The sequence below is a fragment of the Coptis chinensis genome, chromosome 3, assembly GCF_015680905.1.
Source record: "Coptis chinensis isolate HL-2020 chromosome 3, ASM1568090v1, whole genome shotgun sequence".
Taxonomy (NCBI): domain Eukaryota; kingdom Viridiplantae; phylum Streptophyta; class Magnoliopsida; order Ranunculales; family Ranunculaceae; genus Coptis; species Coptis chinensis.
In genome coordinates this window covers 8348803-8365122 of record NC_141458.1, presented here as the reverse complement: position 1 = coordinate 8365122, position 16320 = coordinate 8348803, and the positions used below count along the sequence as shown (strand labels likewise).

Below are 16320 nucleotides of genomic sequence, written 5' to 3'. Positions count from 1 at the left end.
TAGTTAAAACAGTTGTAAGTTTGAATGGTTGTTATGTTCCGGGCACCCATTATTAGTCTCAAAGCCCAATACAAAAAAGCCCACGGTCACAAAAACAAAATATATATTCCAAAGAAGCATGCTTTCGAGATTGAAGAAATAAAAAAATGATACTGGCTGTTCTTTTCTCTAATTCGGAAGGCAACATCCTTGTTGAACGGTACGTCCATTTATATTTTCACAACTAGATCTACTAGCTAGAACCTTGAAACTACAGTAATAATATTTATATGTTATGGTGTAGATTTCATGGAGTTCCATCTGAGGAACGATTGCATTGGCGGTCTTTCTTGGTGAAGTTGGGAGCGGATAATCTAAAAGGTGCCAAAAATGAAGAGCTCTTTGTTGCTTCACACAAGTACGTAATTTGTAATCCCTTTGACTTTAATTTTAGTTGTTGGTATCTTTTTTTTTTTTTTAATTCTATGAGTGAAGAGATAACATCCAAGCAAAATGAGCTTCAATATGCATGACAACTTCCTGATGTACAAAGTTTTGTTGTTCATAGGATGATTCTTGAAACAGTTTAAAAATCAGAGTTCACTATTTTGTGATGAACGCATTGGCTGTATGTGAGATGCTATATGACATTATTTTGGTTACAGATAGCATTTTGGAAGGATCTGTACCATTATAATTCTAGTATAAAAATTGAAACTTGCTGATGTGCATAAGTTCATGCCACCAGCTTGTTATGAAGTTGTCATCACCACTAGCATTTCCTGTTCCTCTATGCGAAATCTGCACTACCAGTCCAGTCCGCCTGCAGTTGTGTTTTCTGTCAACAATTGCTTCTTTTGGACTACCATAATTTGCATGTTCTTCTCATCCTAACTCAGCCATAATGTGCAAAGAGGAAAATGTTTCTTGATGTTCAGTCTAACGTCTTACTTGAAAAGACTGTACTATTATATACCTTGTTCCAAAGCACTAGGTTTGGGTTTTAGAGAATTTATATTTTGACCATTCCTTTTAACATAATTCACTTTTCAGGTCAGTTTATATTGTTTACACGGTGCTTGGAGACGTTTGCATATATGTCGTGGGCAAGGATGATTACGACGAACTAGCTTGTAAGTAATGTACGATTGAGACATTTAAAATTTGCTTGTTTAAGAGGTATTTCATGATGAAAGAAGCCAGCTTAGCAAGGCAAGGAGCCCAACACTAAATACCTAAGTTACAATGACACGAATAGGTGTCTCCGTAACCAACATTGATACGAAGTATCTGACATTCTGACACTGCGAAATATGAAGAATTGAGGTATATCACATACAATATGTTCCGATATAGACACATGGTTATGTATCTGCCACAGATTATTTTTAAAACATGGTGGCCATGTAACATAGCTAAATGCTAATATAATGTTATTAGTCTGATTTATTGAAATATATATTAGCAGAGATGCACACAATCTTATTTTATATGTTGTTAGATAGAAAAAATTGTTGGAATATAGACACATTTCCATCCATAGGGGATTTGTATCAAACTAGTATACCTCGTTTACCTGTAAATTCTACTCTATACACTGAGGTGGTTATACTTCATTATAAACATAAGATAGCACCACTGGTTAAACGATCATCCATGTACCCCACCTATCTTCTAGGCTTGCCTTGGCTTTTGTATTCATCTCCTTAAACAATCTGCTCTTATTTGTTTTACTACCACTTCTTTCTTTGTAGCTATCTACTGGTCTGGTATCGGAACTTTAATATTCCAATGCTGGCCATTCTCTACTAATGTGAATTTCTTTGTTCTGTATTGGTTGTCTGTAGTGTCTGAAGTGATCTTTGTTATAACCTCTGCGGTAAAGGATGTATGTGGGAAACCACCAACAGAGCGTTTGTTTCTCGACAAGTATGGAAGGATATGCTTGTGCCTGGATGAAATCGTCTGGAAGGTAATGGGATGAACAGGCCACTCTTTTGTTGTTTTTAGTCTCCAAGCGTTATACTATTAGCACTTGAATTCATTGGAAATAAAAAATGGTCTCTAATCGGAACGATTGTAAAGTAACATCAACTGGATCCAAAATAGCATTCTGCCTCAAAATAATTGTTGTGACAAAAAGAGTAAAAAATACTTAAAAGTGCACTGCCTAAAGTTCGGTTTCTTAATCCAAAGTGCTAACTTTATCGTTGGCCCATTATATGGATCAGAGTTGAAGCTTGATAATTCATCACCTGATGTTCTAGCCTTACATTTTCTAATCATCTTAATGCCCCTGTTCTTTTATTATGAAGGGAATGCTGGAGAACACAGATAAAGACAGAATCAGAAGATTGATAAGGCTAAAACCTCCTACTGATGTCTGAACAGGACAACAAGCTTGTCTTAAAAGCTCCGCGGAGGCACATTTCAGTTCAGTTACTTGGATTTTCTTTTATTCCCCATTGTCCCCATTGCCTTTTCGAGGCAAGGCATCTGTATTGTAACTGTTTTATTTGGTAAACATAAGTTTTCTGTAGGGTGTTAAATTTATTGTATGAAGCTGAGAATATTTCAAGGGTCCAGTTTTCCAGTTTATAAGTTTCTTGCATTCATTATGAAGGTTCCAACTTCCAACCATTATGTACGCATGGTCAAAACCAGTGGTTAAGGACAGAATGCTGCGTTACTTAATGGATAAATAATAAACACAGTCCCTGGAACTTTCAACAAAAGGAATTCTTTTTTTCGATAATTGCCTGATTGTATTCATTCAAAGATAAAAACATTATATTCAGAGAATTTATGCAGTAATCAAGTAAAAAGTCCACAAAAGGTGGATTGTGTTTGGGGGAGTGGTATCAAAAGGTATAGAAAGTGTGAAACACGCTTAGGCTTGGTCCTTGAAGAGGATAGGAACTCATACATATGTTCTGTGGTTGAAATGCCTACATTTTTTTAACAAGATTAGCTTAGCTTTGAAACATTTTGTGTTGCTTACCTTAGTTAATAAAAAAAATTCCCGACTCCTTCCTTGCAAATTGAAATCGCGCCACAGGTGCTGTGATTCTCACTGTGGCAGATATTTAGTCGCTTGGGTCTGTCTAGTGTCAGACAACAATTGAAGAATTAAATCACCATACTAATGTTCATTGAGGATTTTGAAATAATTACGATTGTCATCGTCATACAGATGTTCCTTGCGACATTTTGATAATCTTACTTGCTTCAAATTACCCTAGTGCGGCTAATCTTGAGCAGTCATTTGTTTACTGCTGTTGTTCTATGTCCCTCTTCTCTTTATTGTTTTAGTATCTAATACTTTCTTGCTGATGTTACCTTCCTCCAACAAGCACCCAACGCAAGATGTGGGTCCTTAATGAAGGTCCATGTTTGCGTGCTACCCGTATCCACTTTTAGTTTCGTTTTACTTTGGGAGAAAACTTATAGAATCACTCCACTCCTTGTAGCTCAAAAGGCAAAACGATATGAACCATTTCTTTACAGCTACCACTAGAACTTTGTTCTCTTTATGAAAAGAAGAATCAAAATGACACTTTATTAAAAGAGACGGTGCGAGTGTACTTAGGCATCAAGGAAGGCTCACATTGTGCCTATTTAAGTAGCAAAACAAATCAAGTCCTAGTTTTCACGCATAGTTTGTTTATATTATTAGTTCTTGATCCAACAGAAAAGCGCGCTCGTTTAGGTGAAACTCAAAAAGATTTGTCTGTCTCACTAGCTCCTCTTTTACTTGGGTGTCTGTCAGACAAGACCATGGGAGCCTTCTACAGAATCTCCGGGAAATATCTGGCTGTCTGACTCGTTCTATTTTCTAATCCGAGGTGGTCTCCCGGATAAAAGCATAAGAATCTGACTTTCCATTCCTGTGCTACAACCTACCCTCGGTTTTGTCTCCCTGTTTCTAGTGCATGGTATATTGGTTTGTGAATACTCGAAACTGTAGTGCGGCAAAAATGAACTACCGGAACGCAAAATTAAGGTGGTCGCTTGGATGCCTAAGGATTGGAATTATTGGTATAATGTTACTGGGGCAAGTGACAAAAGGTCAATTTGAGGTACCTGCACAAGGTTTGCTATGTATTAGTGAATGTACAAGCTGTCCAGTCATTTGTTCACCACCACCATCTCAAAGCTCACCAGCACCACCGACACCATCATCACCATCTTATTCACCGCCTGTTATTTACTATAAATCGCCGTCACCTCCATCAACCCATAATCATCAACCACCACCACCGCCACCTTTATCACCTCCCCCTTCATCGTCAAGTTCAGAGTCGTCACCCCCTCCACCTTCACCAAATTATCAGACAATTCCTTCTGTTTCAACGCCACCACTACCAACTGCTTCAATGCGTAACTACACCTATCCTTACTACTACTTCTATGCCTCCAGTGCTGCCTCACTTTCTTTTTTTGCTTCTTTTTCACCCCCACTTCTAGTCCTACTAGTTTCTCCCCCGTTGTTTGTTTTTTGGGGTTGAAAGGTGTCCACAAGCAAGAAGGAAAGCAGATCACTACACCAGCGAGATAGCATCAACGACAACTTTCTATTCATGTTCACACTATGCAAAGCAGTTACTAGAACAAATAAAGCAGAGAAGTGGGTCGTAACTCCAGGATGTAGGTGACCTGATGTACGTTCAAGAATTTCTATTTCTAGGACAAAAAATATAATTTCTTTTCGCCTGTCTGTTAGTTGGATGAAAGTGGGAGTAATCTGCATTGCAATTGGTAAATTAACACTTATTTCAGAGTCTTACTTTCTTTGGGCACAATCCATGTGTAAAAACTTCAGCTTGTAGTAATATGCCTTTTTTGCCTTTTCATCTCTACAGAATCTCTATGAAGAAAGACATTTAGTTGTATCAGTGTGCAGAAATATAGTACATGTTGTGATTCAGATAATCGATGGAAACTATATTTGCACTTCTGATAGTTTTTTCCTCAACCATAACCAACGGAAACCATATCTATCGTGGAATTAATAGTGGATGATGGTTCTGAGTTCTACTTTAGCAGTGAACGTGCAATACCCTAAGTGTAACATCGAATTTAGAGGGCAGTACACCATTTTTAATGGCATTCTTCCATATCTCTATCCAAACACTTTTCCTCCCTACTGGTTCCTGCACTGTATATCCTTTGTTATAATTTTCCCAAATTCAGTTTATAGGTAAGACCAGCACTCAGTCGTATTAATTCTTCACTCTTCCTGTCAACCGGGCACAACTCAATACATTATCTTAGAAAGGGTTGTACATATATAAGGACTAATTCAAGAATACTGTTACTTAATATCAGCAACAAACTAATAATCTTTTTCCTTGTAAACAATAAGATTGTTCAAAACTTTTGCAAGGACTTGCCGCGCAATTTGTAGCACACTTGTCCTCTTCCTTAGTATAATTTAGGGTTAACTAGTATTACCCCCCACTAGATGAGCCAACTAGGATTTCCCCCTTACTAGATGGGGAAATTAGGGTCTCCCCTACACAAAAAAAAATGTCAACTTGGGTTGACCGTGTTTTTTTTGTGTGAATTTGGGGAGAAGACCCTAATTGGCTCATCTAGTGGAGGGTAATGTTCGTTAACCCTATAATTTATTATCCATGACTCAAAAAACAACACCAACACCAAAAGAAAAAGAACACAAAATAAAATAAAACAAAACAAACTGAGATAGGGAAATGCATAGAGGCATCAAAGTTCCCGTCAGTATTATAAGAATCAGCTATAGGGCTCACAGTTTGGGTTTGAAATAACTCGCAATTAAATTTTGGCTCAAATTTTATGAAGAGTTTAGACTCAGATTTCATACCAGCAGTCCACAAAGTTGATAGCAGGGGGAAAAAAGAAAATGTAAACTTCACTACCAGCATGACTTCTGAAGTAAGGATTTAAGAATTACAGTAGTAATGACCAAGAAGCACGTTCAACATTCTACTATCTTTCAGGAGCTGATGTCGGAGCACCAGAAACAGCTCCACAACAAAGTTACACTTTCACTCATTTCCAACCATGGATTTTGAGAAGTGCAGTGCCTGCTGGGGGAAAACAATGGCAGAGTGGCCTTGCAGCCAGAACAAAAGACATAACTTGAAAACACAGTAGTAACAGTTTCCCATTTGCAATCATTTGTGACTGGCCAAGTAACTCACAAGAGAATTTTTGGCTGGCAAGTATTGAGATTGTCTATGCCCAGCTGTCTGATTTTGATCCTAACCAGGTATTCAGCAGGGATCCATGCAAAGCTAAGAAATGCTGGAACTCTATCATCATCTTCCTCTATCCTTCTCAGCTCTAAAGACTTCTTCACCCACTGAGGATGGTATGTCACCTGGTACCAGGCCGATGCCTTCTGTTCATACATTTGAATCTTCTGATCTCCCTGCGCTTCCAGTAAATCTGGATTAACATTTTCAAAAACGTTTTTAAATTCTTTCTTGAGGGCATTGTAAGCATTCTTGAGCTTCTCCTTCAGCTCTCTTTGCTTCCTGTTGTTGTATCTTGGCATGGACCATACATGCCCAGATACAACCTCAGCCTCGGAGTGAACTTTATACTGTCCTAAAAGAGCATTCAACTTCCCGTCATAGGAGCACTTGTGAATCCAGGCTTCTTGAATGAGATCATTAGAACAAGCTATCTCAATATCTGCGTCATATGGAATACCTTCAGGATCGTAAGGTGAGTCTAACGATGACAGTACTTCCTCCTCATAAGCGTTCTTAATTTTGCGGTAAAGCACACCCAAAATCTTCTTCGACTTGTATGACATAAAATCTTCCTTTCCCATGAAGTCTGGATACATTTTGGGTTTGAGCAAGTGTGGCATAATCACGAACTTGCCAGTTTTGGGGGAGTCTACGGCAGTGGCTGCTAGCTCTGCCAACTGGATGCATTTCTCATCCATGGCCCCATATTCACTTTGATCTGCATGAACCACATGGGCATTGCATATAACGCCTAGATTTTCATTCACCATATTCCTACTGAAAAATTCAATGATATCCTGTTCAACAAGGAAACATTAGGGCTATACTAACTTGTTTTGTTGTATAAGTAAATTCTACATGCAAGATGTTATGACACAAGGGAGTTATATTAGGTCTGAAATTTCTAAGGATTCTAAACTAGCAGTTAATTATAATTTTCATAACGGTAAATGATAACTATAATGACAGTAACAATAACTTAAAACATTTCATCCACATCAGCGCGTAGTTTTCATACCCATCGCTACCACAACTTTACACAAAGCAAAGTTTACTTTTACACAAAGAACAGTTAACTTAATAAATAAGAGGCAAGAAAAGTATGGAATGTGGGAGAAACACTCCATTCAGGCCATACCTAGGGCATTTAGTTGGAACCAGCAATAGGTGCACCCTTTCTACAAGTGTCCTTGACATGTCATTTATTAAATAGGATAATCAATCAAATTCAACCAAACTACGTAATCTCTTTCAAATTTTAAGAATATATATTACAACATTTACAAAATCCGTCAAGTTCATGATAAAGAATTGATAAGCTTGATCTGCCTAGTGCCTTAAACATCTCCATCAAGAAATTCTCACACTAAAGAGCCCTACCCTTTGGAGATTAAAAAAAGGGAGGGTTCTAGGGACATATCTTATCTTAACCGTCAACAAACTCAAAATCGTTAGGGCATTTATAAGTTTTGGATTAGACTAATTTTTTGTAGATATGATCTCCTAACTATTCTAAACATTGTCACAAATAATCAAAAAATTCCGAACTTGCCAAATGTAGTTAACAATTTACAAAATTTGGCTAATTATAGACCGTTCATTTTCACCATTTTGGATACTATATTTGGCAAGTTTAGAAATTTTTTATTTTTTTAATTATTTGTGACAATGTTTAGAATAGTTAGGAAATCATATCTACAAAAAATTAGCCTAATCCAAAACTTATAAATGCCCTAACGATTTTGAGTTTGTTTACGTGTTAAGATAAGATATGTCCCTAGAACCCCTCCCTAAAAAAAAAGGTTCATTTAATACATTTCTCTGATTGGAGAAATTAAACAATGCCAAAGGGCCAAACCTTTCCATGTGTGATCAGCATTCCTAATTTTGCCAAATAATAGAAGGCTAGTAAGCTAAAAAAATTCTATCGAGGAATGCCAGAGGAACAACAATGGCATATAAATAATTCATAAGTACAAAGAGAAAAATAGAAAATGGGAAGTTAATAAAGAATAAAGAGGCCTACCTAAGCAATAAAAACGATTTCAAAAGATCCAACATAAGCACGTTAGATTTGTTTCAATCACTACACAAAAGGCCCAATCGGTTTACAGAAAAGTTTTATAGAATCTCCTATCACTCCTTTTAAACAAAATGTTTCATTCTAAAAAAAGAAAGCTACTTGATGAGAGGATTGTTCATAAACTAGACTGTTTCTGCAAATATGTTAACATTAACGAATTGATAAAAACACACACACACACACACACACACATTCAACCAGTTCAAGTTGTTACCTGATAAGTGACTGCACGTGGCAATGTTTTGGCTTCTGCAGGAGAATAATCCATTGCAGGCCAGCTTTCCCTGCTTGGAGGTATAAGATTTCCATCCCATGTCACAAAGTAAAGATCCCCATCCAGGTCACTTCCGGATGCTTCATTCGAATGGGGCCTATCTCCATTTTGAGGGAAAACCAAACAATCAACAAGGTGGTGCAAGGCAGGGATATCTACAGCTTCCAGCACCCGAATATCGCCTGGGTGAAGACAGGGGTTCTTAGCCATTACCACAGTTCCCTTAATCACTTTTAAATTACTATTCGGCCCAGATAACTTGAACCCATGCTTTACAAAACAATCTTCTAAGGATGGGCTTGAGACTTGGACGAAGCATTGTCCTTGTTCAAGCAATCCTAGTTCATCCAGGCATCCCATCAACCATTGTGCCGATGAAACAAAGATTCTGGCCTTGTCCAGAAGATCACCTAGCTGGGATGCTCTGATGCAGGAAATAACCTCTTTCAGATGAGGTTCTATCTGAGGCTTGAAACCACCACTAATCATTAATGCAGCAGTGTTACCTTCATCCCCACACGATGAGATAATAACATCCAAAGCAATGTCAGGGTTAGTGAGCATCTGGTCTAAATTGTGAACCATGGAATCCTGCAATTTCGAAAATACTTCATTTGGAACACCCAAGGATGATAGGAGTGTCACTACCTGCCTATTTAAGAAGCCTGGTTGGAACCGAGTCCAAGTAATAACCTCAATGATATTGTGGCTTGACTCAAATTTATTCATACTTGGTCTCAGGTAAAGGCGGATCCCATCATCTTTTCCTGGCCAAGAAGCAATGACCCCTTTGCAACCAGCATATCTTATTTGATAGGCACTAGGGGTTTCTGTCAATTGTAATTTTTCTGCAACTTCTGCTGCAAGATCGGGTGTTAATATGCCAATCCCATCTGAAAACACGAAGTCGTTCCTCTCAATATCAGGAAAATCAAAGTTGACCTCTTTACTTGGAACCTTAACTGTTTCGTAGGTGGATGAGAAGCACTGACCCATGCGAGCTGCACACTTGGCAACATTTTTGTTTTTGAACTTCCCCATCCACTTTTTAATATCTGTCACGTTAATCTTCTTGTCTTCAGCAAAGAACCAGGCAGAACGATCTCTTAACTGATTAGATGAGAAGGCTAGAAAGGAATACTTCCGGCCACACAAGTAAAATCCCTCAGATAGAATGGTCTTCACCCTTTTGAACACTGCTGTTTTCTGGGGAAATGAATTGGATGTAATATCCTTCACAATTGGAGCAACATAATATGAAAGGACATTAATATTGAGTTGATCAAATCCTTCATCCATAAATGTCACCCTTAAGAATCTATCCACAGATTCTTTATATTTCCGTAGCACTCTGTTAGATAGCTCGACCTCTGGTGGAAGACAGTATGCTCTGGTGGGGGTTATTATCAACCTGTGAACTTCAACGTTATGATCTAAAACCCTGGAGCCCTTAATACCTTTCGGATTTTTCAGAAGCCAGTTTTGAACAATTTTTAACCTCTTGTAAGCATCAAACACTGGGCGCCTATAGCAATACATGTGAGTCAGTGCTTTGATATTGACCTCTTTGGACTGGCTTCTCAGCAATTCAAAGAATTTATCTGACAATTGGAATTGATTAATGATGCCTTTGTGCATGACTGCATTCACCATGTATATTACTTCAAAGCTTATATCATCTCCACATGGAACACAAAAGAAAGAATTTGGAGGCACGTGGGCAGAAGGTTCTTCTAATACCTTAAGCAGCTGCAAAAAGGACCTGCATGGAACCCTCCGTTCTTCGAAATACTTCATGGCCTTACTTAGTTTAGGTCCACAACGGGGTGACATAGAGATCAGGTAAGAATTACTCCTACCAATCACCCCAAAAGGTGTAAAATCTGTCGCTCTGATCCAGGGATCCTCGTCATCCAACAAATCAAAAGGAACGGAATCATAGATGTCATCATCAGCAGTTCGGTAGAACACACGAGGGGCTGAAGAAAGTTGGACCAGCATTATCAGTGCTGATATGTTTTTGTACTGCTTGACCTCAATGATCTCGCCAATAAAGAATTCCAACTTAAAGTTACATTTTAATACAGCCTGTTTAGCAGTGCTTTTAAATGAGAAAGCAGTTTCTTTGGTAAAAAGAATCTTACAGGTCCCATCAAATGGATCAACCACGAAATCAACCCCAGAAGCAGGTCCCTTCCAACCAACTAGAAACTCATTGAGACTAGCTAGTGTTCCAATCTCTGCACAGACTTCCGAAAATTTAAAAGGGTCTGTGTTCCTTCTCTTCTGATTAGAGTGAAATGAGCGCTCACACCCCAAGTTCACCAACAGAGGATTTCGGTTATAAAAGAGCTCACACCGACCGGCAGCATTCTTTGCCTTTGTAGCTGAGTTGGGTGACGCAAAATGCACGAAAGCATGGGGCTCTACCTTCTCATAATCATCTGTTTTCTGGACGTCTGCAATGTTTTGAACTTGGAAATTCGGGAGAGACTCAGGTGGGGTCCACGAATTCTTCAATCTACACCTCCAAATCATTCCTCCGATTTCATCTTCCAAGAAATCTGCCAGCTCTTTTGCTCCAACATCCTTACCAAATCCACCGAAGCTAACTTGAGTAACGATCATCTCCTTTCTCTCCTTTTCGTTTTCACTTCCCACTGACCCCATTTTCTAAACACGGTTCCTTTTTTGTCTGAATTGGCAAATATCACTTGAAACACATTCCTGCATTTGTTATTTGACTGATATATATATACACGCACATTTTAAACATATATTTCGAAAGGCAGAGGAGGCTAGCAACAAGAACGCACATATAAAGAACCTAAAGACTGAAGTAACATATAGCAATCAACAATGAGAAAGGAACAAAAACTTTATTAGAGTTCCTGAGACCTTGATGAGCACATTTCTTCTCTTAATTATCATACGAAACTGAAATTCATCAGATGGGGCCTCATCTATGGAAATACAATATTTTCTTCATTTATTCTTACAACGACTTTAAAATTCATTTCTATAAAATTTGTACCCAAATTGAAAAAAACTTTTGCTATTGTATTTGCAACTTAGGATAAAAAAATAGTTGAATAGAGTTACGAGTCATACCTTGCTTAGATTCCCATTTTGTGTTGAAATTGCATCAATCTTTATTTCTACAAAATTGATCAAACAAAATCTCTCTCAGTCTATAAATGAAAGATTAGTGAGTTAGTGGGAGAGTGGGGTCACGCGGGAAGTGTTTTTTTTGTACGGTCTTGCCTTCTCAGAGAAGACTCCTTATTTCAGATTTCAGACCAAGTCTCGACATATCCATACTCCCCATATATACGATATATATCAAGTTTAGAGTTTAGAACTTTAAGGGCATCACCGATGCATGCCCTCAAAATAGTGTTTATAGGAGACAAGGGACAGAGAGGACCCTTATATTTTAGTGTATACAATGCAGACTTTCATATTGAATGGTAAATCTGGCATAAGCTTTCAGCTAATGTGAAACTGGTATAGTGAAAGTGTGTTTGACCTCCGTTCGAGTCCTGTGGTAGCAATCATCCGAAATTCATTTTCCCTTTTAAATTTGGTCTAAAAAAAACTTAAAATACTAAAAAAGTTGCTGATGTGGAGTTCGAACAAAGACTACTTGAACTGAAATTCTTATGGGCCGTATTTGCGAAACGGACCAGATCCTTTAAAATTGTGATAGAAATAAATACATCTTTCCAGGTTGGTAACTATAAAAGCCCATATAGGGGCTGCATTGGAAGCCCATTTTTACAGTGGTCTCTCAAATTTAAAGATAGAGAGACTTATAAAGGCCCCATTGGAATAGATACAACTATGAGAGGGCCTGTCCGATCGGCCCTTCAGACCAAGCCCGGATAGTCAGTTCACTCAGTTGATCACTAGGGCTGGAAATGGTCGCGTGTTTTGACCGAATCCGACCGATCCAAACCCATTTCAACGGGTTTGGACTTTAATAATGAGTCCTAATAAGAAAATGGGTCGGATATGGATTATCCATTTTAATTCGATTCAAATATGGTTTTACTCTAAACGGTTCGGATCCTCCTAGATCCGAATCCAAAATATAAAATTTTGTTAATATATCTTCCAAATAATAATAGGTCTCTCTTGTTTGTAGACATGTCTTGTTTGTAGACATGTGGTGTTTGTAGACATGTGGGTGATTGAGAACTTGTGGTTCGCAATTTGGGTCGGGTCGGGTCGGGTTATCCCATTTATAGAAATGGTTCGGATATGGTATGCCAATTTGGATCCATTTGGGTCATGGATCCGGATCTGGTTTTGTATTGAAAAAATGGATCTGGGCATGGATATAGTCTGATCCGACCTGAACCCGCTCCATTTCCAGCCCTATTGATCACTTTTGTTTTTGTTTTGCGAACACACAACTAGACAAACGTGTTTTGTGTTTACACATAAATGGATTTTACGAACTTCCTTGAGAGACAAATCTTTAAAATAATAAATTTTGTTTTTACTTAATTTCCAATGTACTTATCCAATGTATCAATCTATGAATAAGGATTATTCTTGACATAATCTGACTGATTCTCCTGATCTATTATAAATCAATCCATAGTTTCATAGTCTAAGATTGTAACATGTGAAAGTCAGTAAACAGGGAACAAAGAAGAGGGTTGGGATTATGAGATTGGGATTTAAATTATTTTAGAAGAGAGCCCGTTCCACCAACACAATCAGCACAATGGAATATGCTTATCCATATACTTATCAACACCTATTAGGCTATTACCGATCGTGCTCATGGACCTCCATTATTTATTAATTCTTCGTAAGAAACAATTATTAAGCTAAAAGTTTTTGTTATTTTAGATGTTTCCACTTGGCAGCACATCCAAATTAATTTGCTATTCATTCTTCTGCAATCTGCCCTACAGGAAATGAAAATTAAAGAATAATTAGCTTAACAAGTTAACAACAAGAATAATAGTAGTGAATATATGATGATTTTGTATTCAGCAAAAAATTTCCCTTACCAATACTCACTAGCAAATTACAGGAACAAGCCAAACCTGAATTTTGAGCAGTTATGTCTTCCTCTTTAAACCATTTTTCTTTTTCCATGTTTTGAAGGTTTAAGAAAATACACCTTTTTTGGAGAAGAATCAAATGAACTAGCTAGGACATCCATATAGCAGTTCGGGATAACTGGATGAGTAATTTGAGCTTGAAAGAGGAATCTCTCAGTCTTTTTAGACCTTCTCACAAAACAACGCCAGTTTCTTCCTTTGGTGGTCATACACACTGATCATACAGTCATACATTCCAACTTGTTCGGACTTGGAAAAAATTCCGATAATCAGATATTCTAGTATTGGAGTTAGTTGATCCTTAAGAAGCTGGCTCTTGTGGTCTTGATGTGCCACTTTTTGTGAATCATTTAAAAGATTAATATTACTTCCTTGCGACCAATTGCCTTAGACCATCTCTAGGTGGACGTATTTATGGTCGCATCCTTCAAATTTGAAGGAATGCGTTGGAATTTCCCGAAATACCATCTCTAGGTGGTCGCATTCGTGGTCGCATCACTTGTTTGTTCGCAAATTTGGCAATTTGGATGCGAATCGACATTGGTACTGTCGCGAGCCATTGCAAATGTCGCCCCACATCTTTTTTGACTTTGACCAGCACCACTACGCGCCAGTTGTACTGTCGCGCGCCACTCCTAATGTCGCGTGCTCCAACGAGCAAAAAACGGTCGGATTTCTACATCCTATATCTATACTCATCTCCTTCTTCATTTTACACACACTCAACTCAAACATTTATATCAAACAACTCAACAATTTCACATCAATCCTTAACAAACAACACACACATTGCGAAAAAATGGATAATGAAGTGTATGAGATTTTTCCCCTTCAATCTTTGTCTTCATCTTCATCGTCGTCGTCTTCTTCATCTCCTCCAACGGAAGACTCGGTAGATAGTATTGATGAAGAATTTGTTAACATCATGCCCCTTATGAAGCACACTTTGGCTGTACTTACACAAACACAAGTCCATGCTCCGAAGGCACCACATGGTGGTTCAAAGAAGGGTCAAAAAATTAAACATAGAAAGTATGTTCTGACTTTGGAAATCTTGAAGAACAACTACTTCGTCGATCGTCCTGTCTTTCCGAAAGAGGATTTCAAACGGCGCTTTCGTATGAATTTTTTTTTATTTCTTCACATCTTCAACGATATTCAGACTCATTTTAAGTTTTTTCAGCCTAAAGTTAACAATGCTGGTAAACCTGGTATAGATCATCTGGTCAAGGTGGCTGTAGCTTTGCGTATTCTTGGTTATGGCATGGTGTCTGATCAACTTGACGATCAATTATACATTTCTGAGTAAAGTGGAAACCAGGCGTTGAGGCATTTCTATGATGCAATTATCAAATTGTACGGTTCAGTCTACTTGCGAAGGCTAAATATTGCAGATACAGAACGCTTGCTTGCACATTCTGCCACACATGGATGGCCGGGTATGTTGGGAAGCATTGATTGTATGCATTGAGAATGACATAATTGTCAAACTGGATGGCAAGGTGCTTACAGTGGTCGTTCTGGAAAACTATCTGTTATTCTCGAAGTTGTTGCAACCGAAGACCTGTGGATATGGTATTATTTCTTTGAGATACCAGGGTCACACAATGACATCAACGTGTTGAACAACTCGCCGATATTTGAGCACGTGATCAATGGTACTTCTCCACCTGTTTATTTTGATGTAAATCAGCATAGCTATAATATGGGTTATTATTTAGCTGATGGTATCTATCCTGACTATGCGACATTTATACAAACAATTTCAAACCCTAATGCTCTAACGACGAAGTGGTTCGCAACGATGCAAGAAGCTGCAAGAAAAGATATTGAAAGAGCTTTTGGGGTTTTGCAAGCTAAATTTGGGATTTTGAAGAAAGCTTGCAAATTATGGCATGTGGAGACAATGGTATGCGTTATGAGAGCATGTATCATATTGCACAATATGGTAATCGGAACTAAGAATAAAAATTATGAAATGAGGAGGTACATTCCTGATCCAGAAGGGCAACCACAGATCCCACCTACTCGGAAACACTACATTGAAGGGACTCGACGAGTTCAATCAAAGACTATGCATGATAGACTTAAAAGCGACCTTGTCGAGCATCAATGGAGCATTAGGGGTGACCGACATTGATTGTTGTAATTTAATTTCGTATATGCATATTTATTTTTAATCATCAATAAACAATGTTAATCAATTTATATTTTATTTTCACTACTAAAAAAAAGGGTTTTTATCTCGGTTCTAAAATTAGCCTTATCTCGGTTCTGCTGATAAGAGAGATAATATGTCCTGTAAATGAGATAATATGTCCTGTAATTTAGGTACTAACTATGAGTATAAATCTGTTATCTCACCTCTTACTTAACCGAGATAAAATATATGGATTTTACCACTGGTGGATAGGAACTGATATAATAGTAAATTTCATTTATCTCACCATTGTGGAATAGATATAATAGGAAATTTCATTTATCTCACCATTCTAAAACTGATATAATAGGAAATTTAATTTATCTCACATTGAACTGATATAATTGATATTAAACCAAATATCTCGGCACTCAAATGATATAATAGCTATTATACCAAATATCTCGGCACTAAAATGATATAATAGCTATATACCAAATATCTCGAATAAAATTAAAGAA

The 16320-nt window shown here is 37.7% G+C and overlaps 2 protein-coding genes across 2 annotated transcripts; one reads left to right on the top strand and one right to left on the bottom strand.

The window, feature by feature from the left end:
• The first annotated feature begins 70 nt into the window (after window positions 1-70).
• LOC147507723 (uncharacterized) lies at window positions 71-2594 on the top strand. Its single transcript, XM_086600415.1, has 5 exons — window positions 71-199; window positions 284-397; window positions 1033-1112; window positions 1827-1951; window positions 2295-2594. Exons 1-5 carry the CDS (start codon window positions 147-149, stop codon window positions 2364-2366), a joined length of 444 nt encoding a protein of 147 aa, XP_086456541.1. The 5' UTR covers window positions 71-146; the 3' UTR covers window positions 2367-2594.
• Window positions 2595-5843: 3249 nt separating this feature from the next.
• Window positions 5844-11827, bottom strand: LOC147507722 (RNA-dependent RNA polymerase 6-like). Its single transcript, XM_086600414.1, is given in 4 exon segments — window positions 5844-6175; window positions 6178-7018; window positions 8519-11322; window positions 11690-11827. Coding segments are annotated over 3 exon segments (3609 nt in total). The 5' UTR covers window positions 11249-11322; window positions 11690-11827; the 3' UTR covers window positions 5844-6137.
• Between the last annotated feature and the right edge of the window lie 4493 nt (window positions 11828-16320).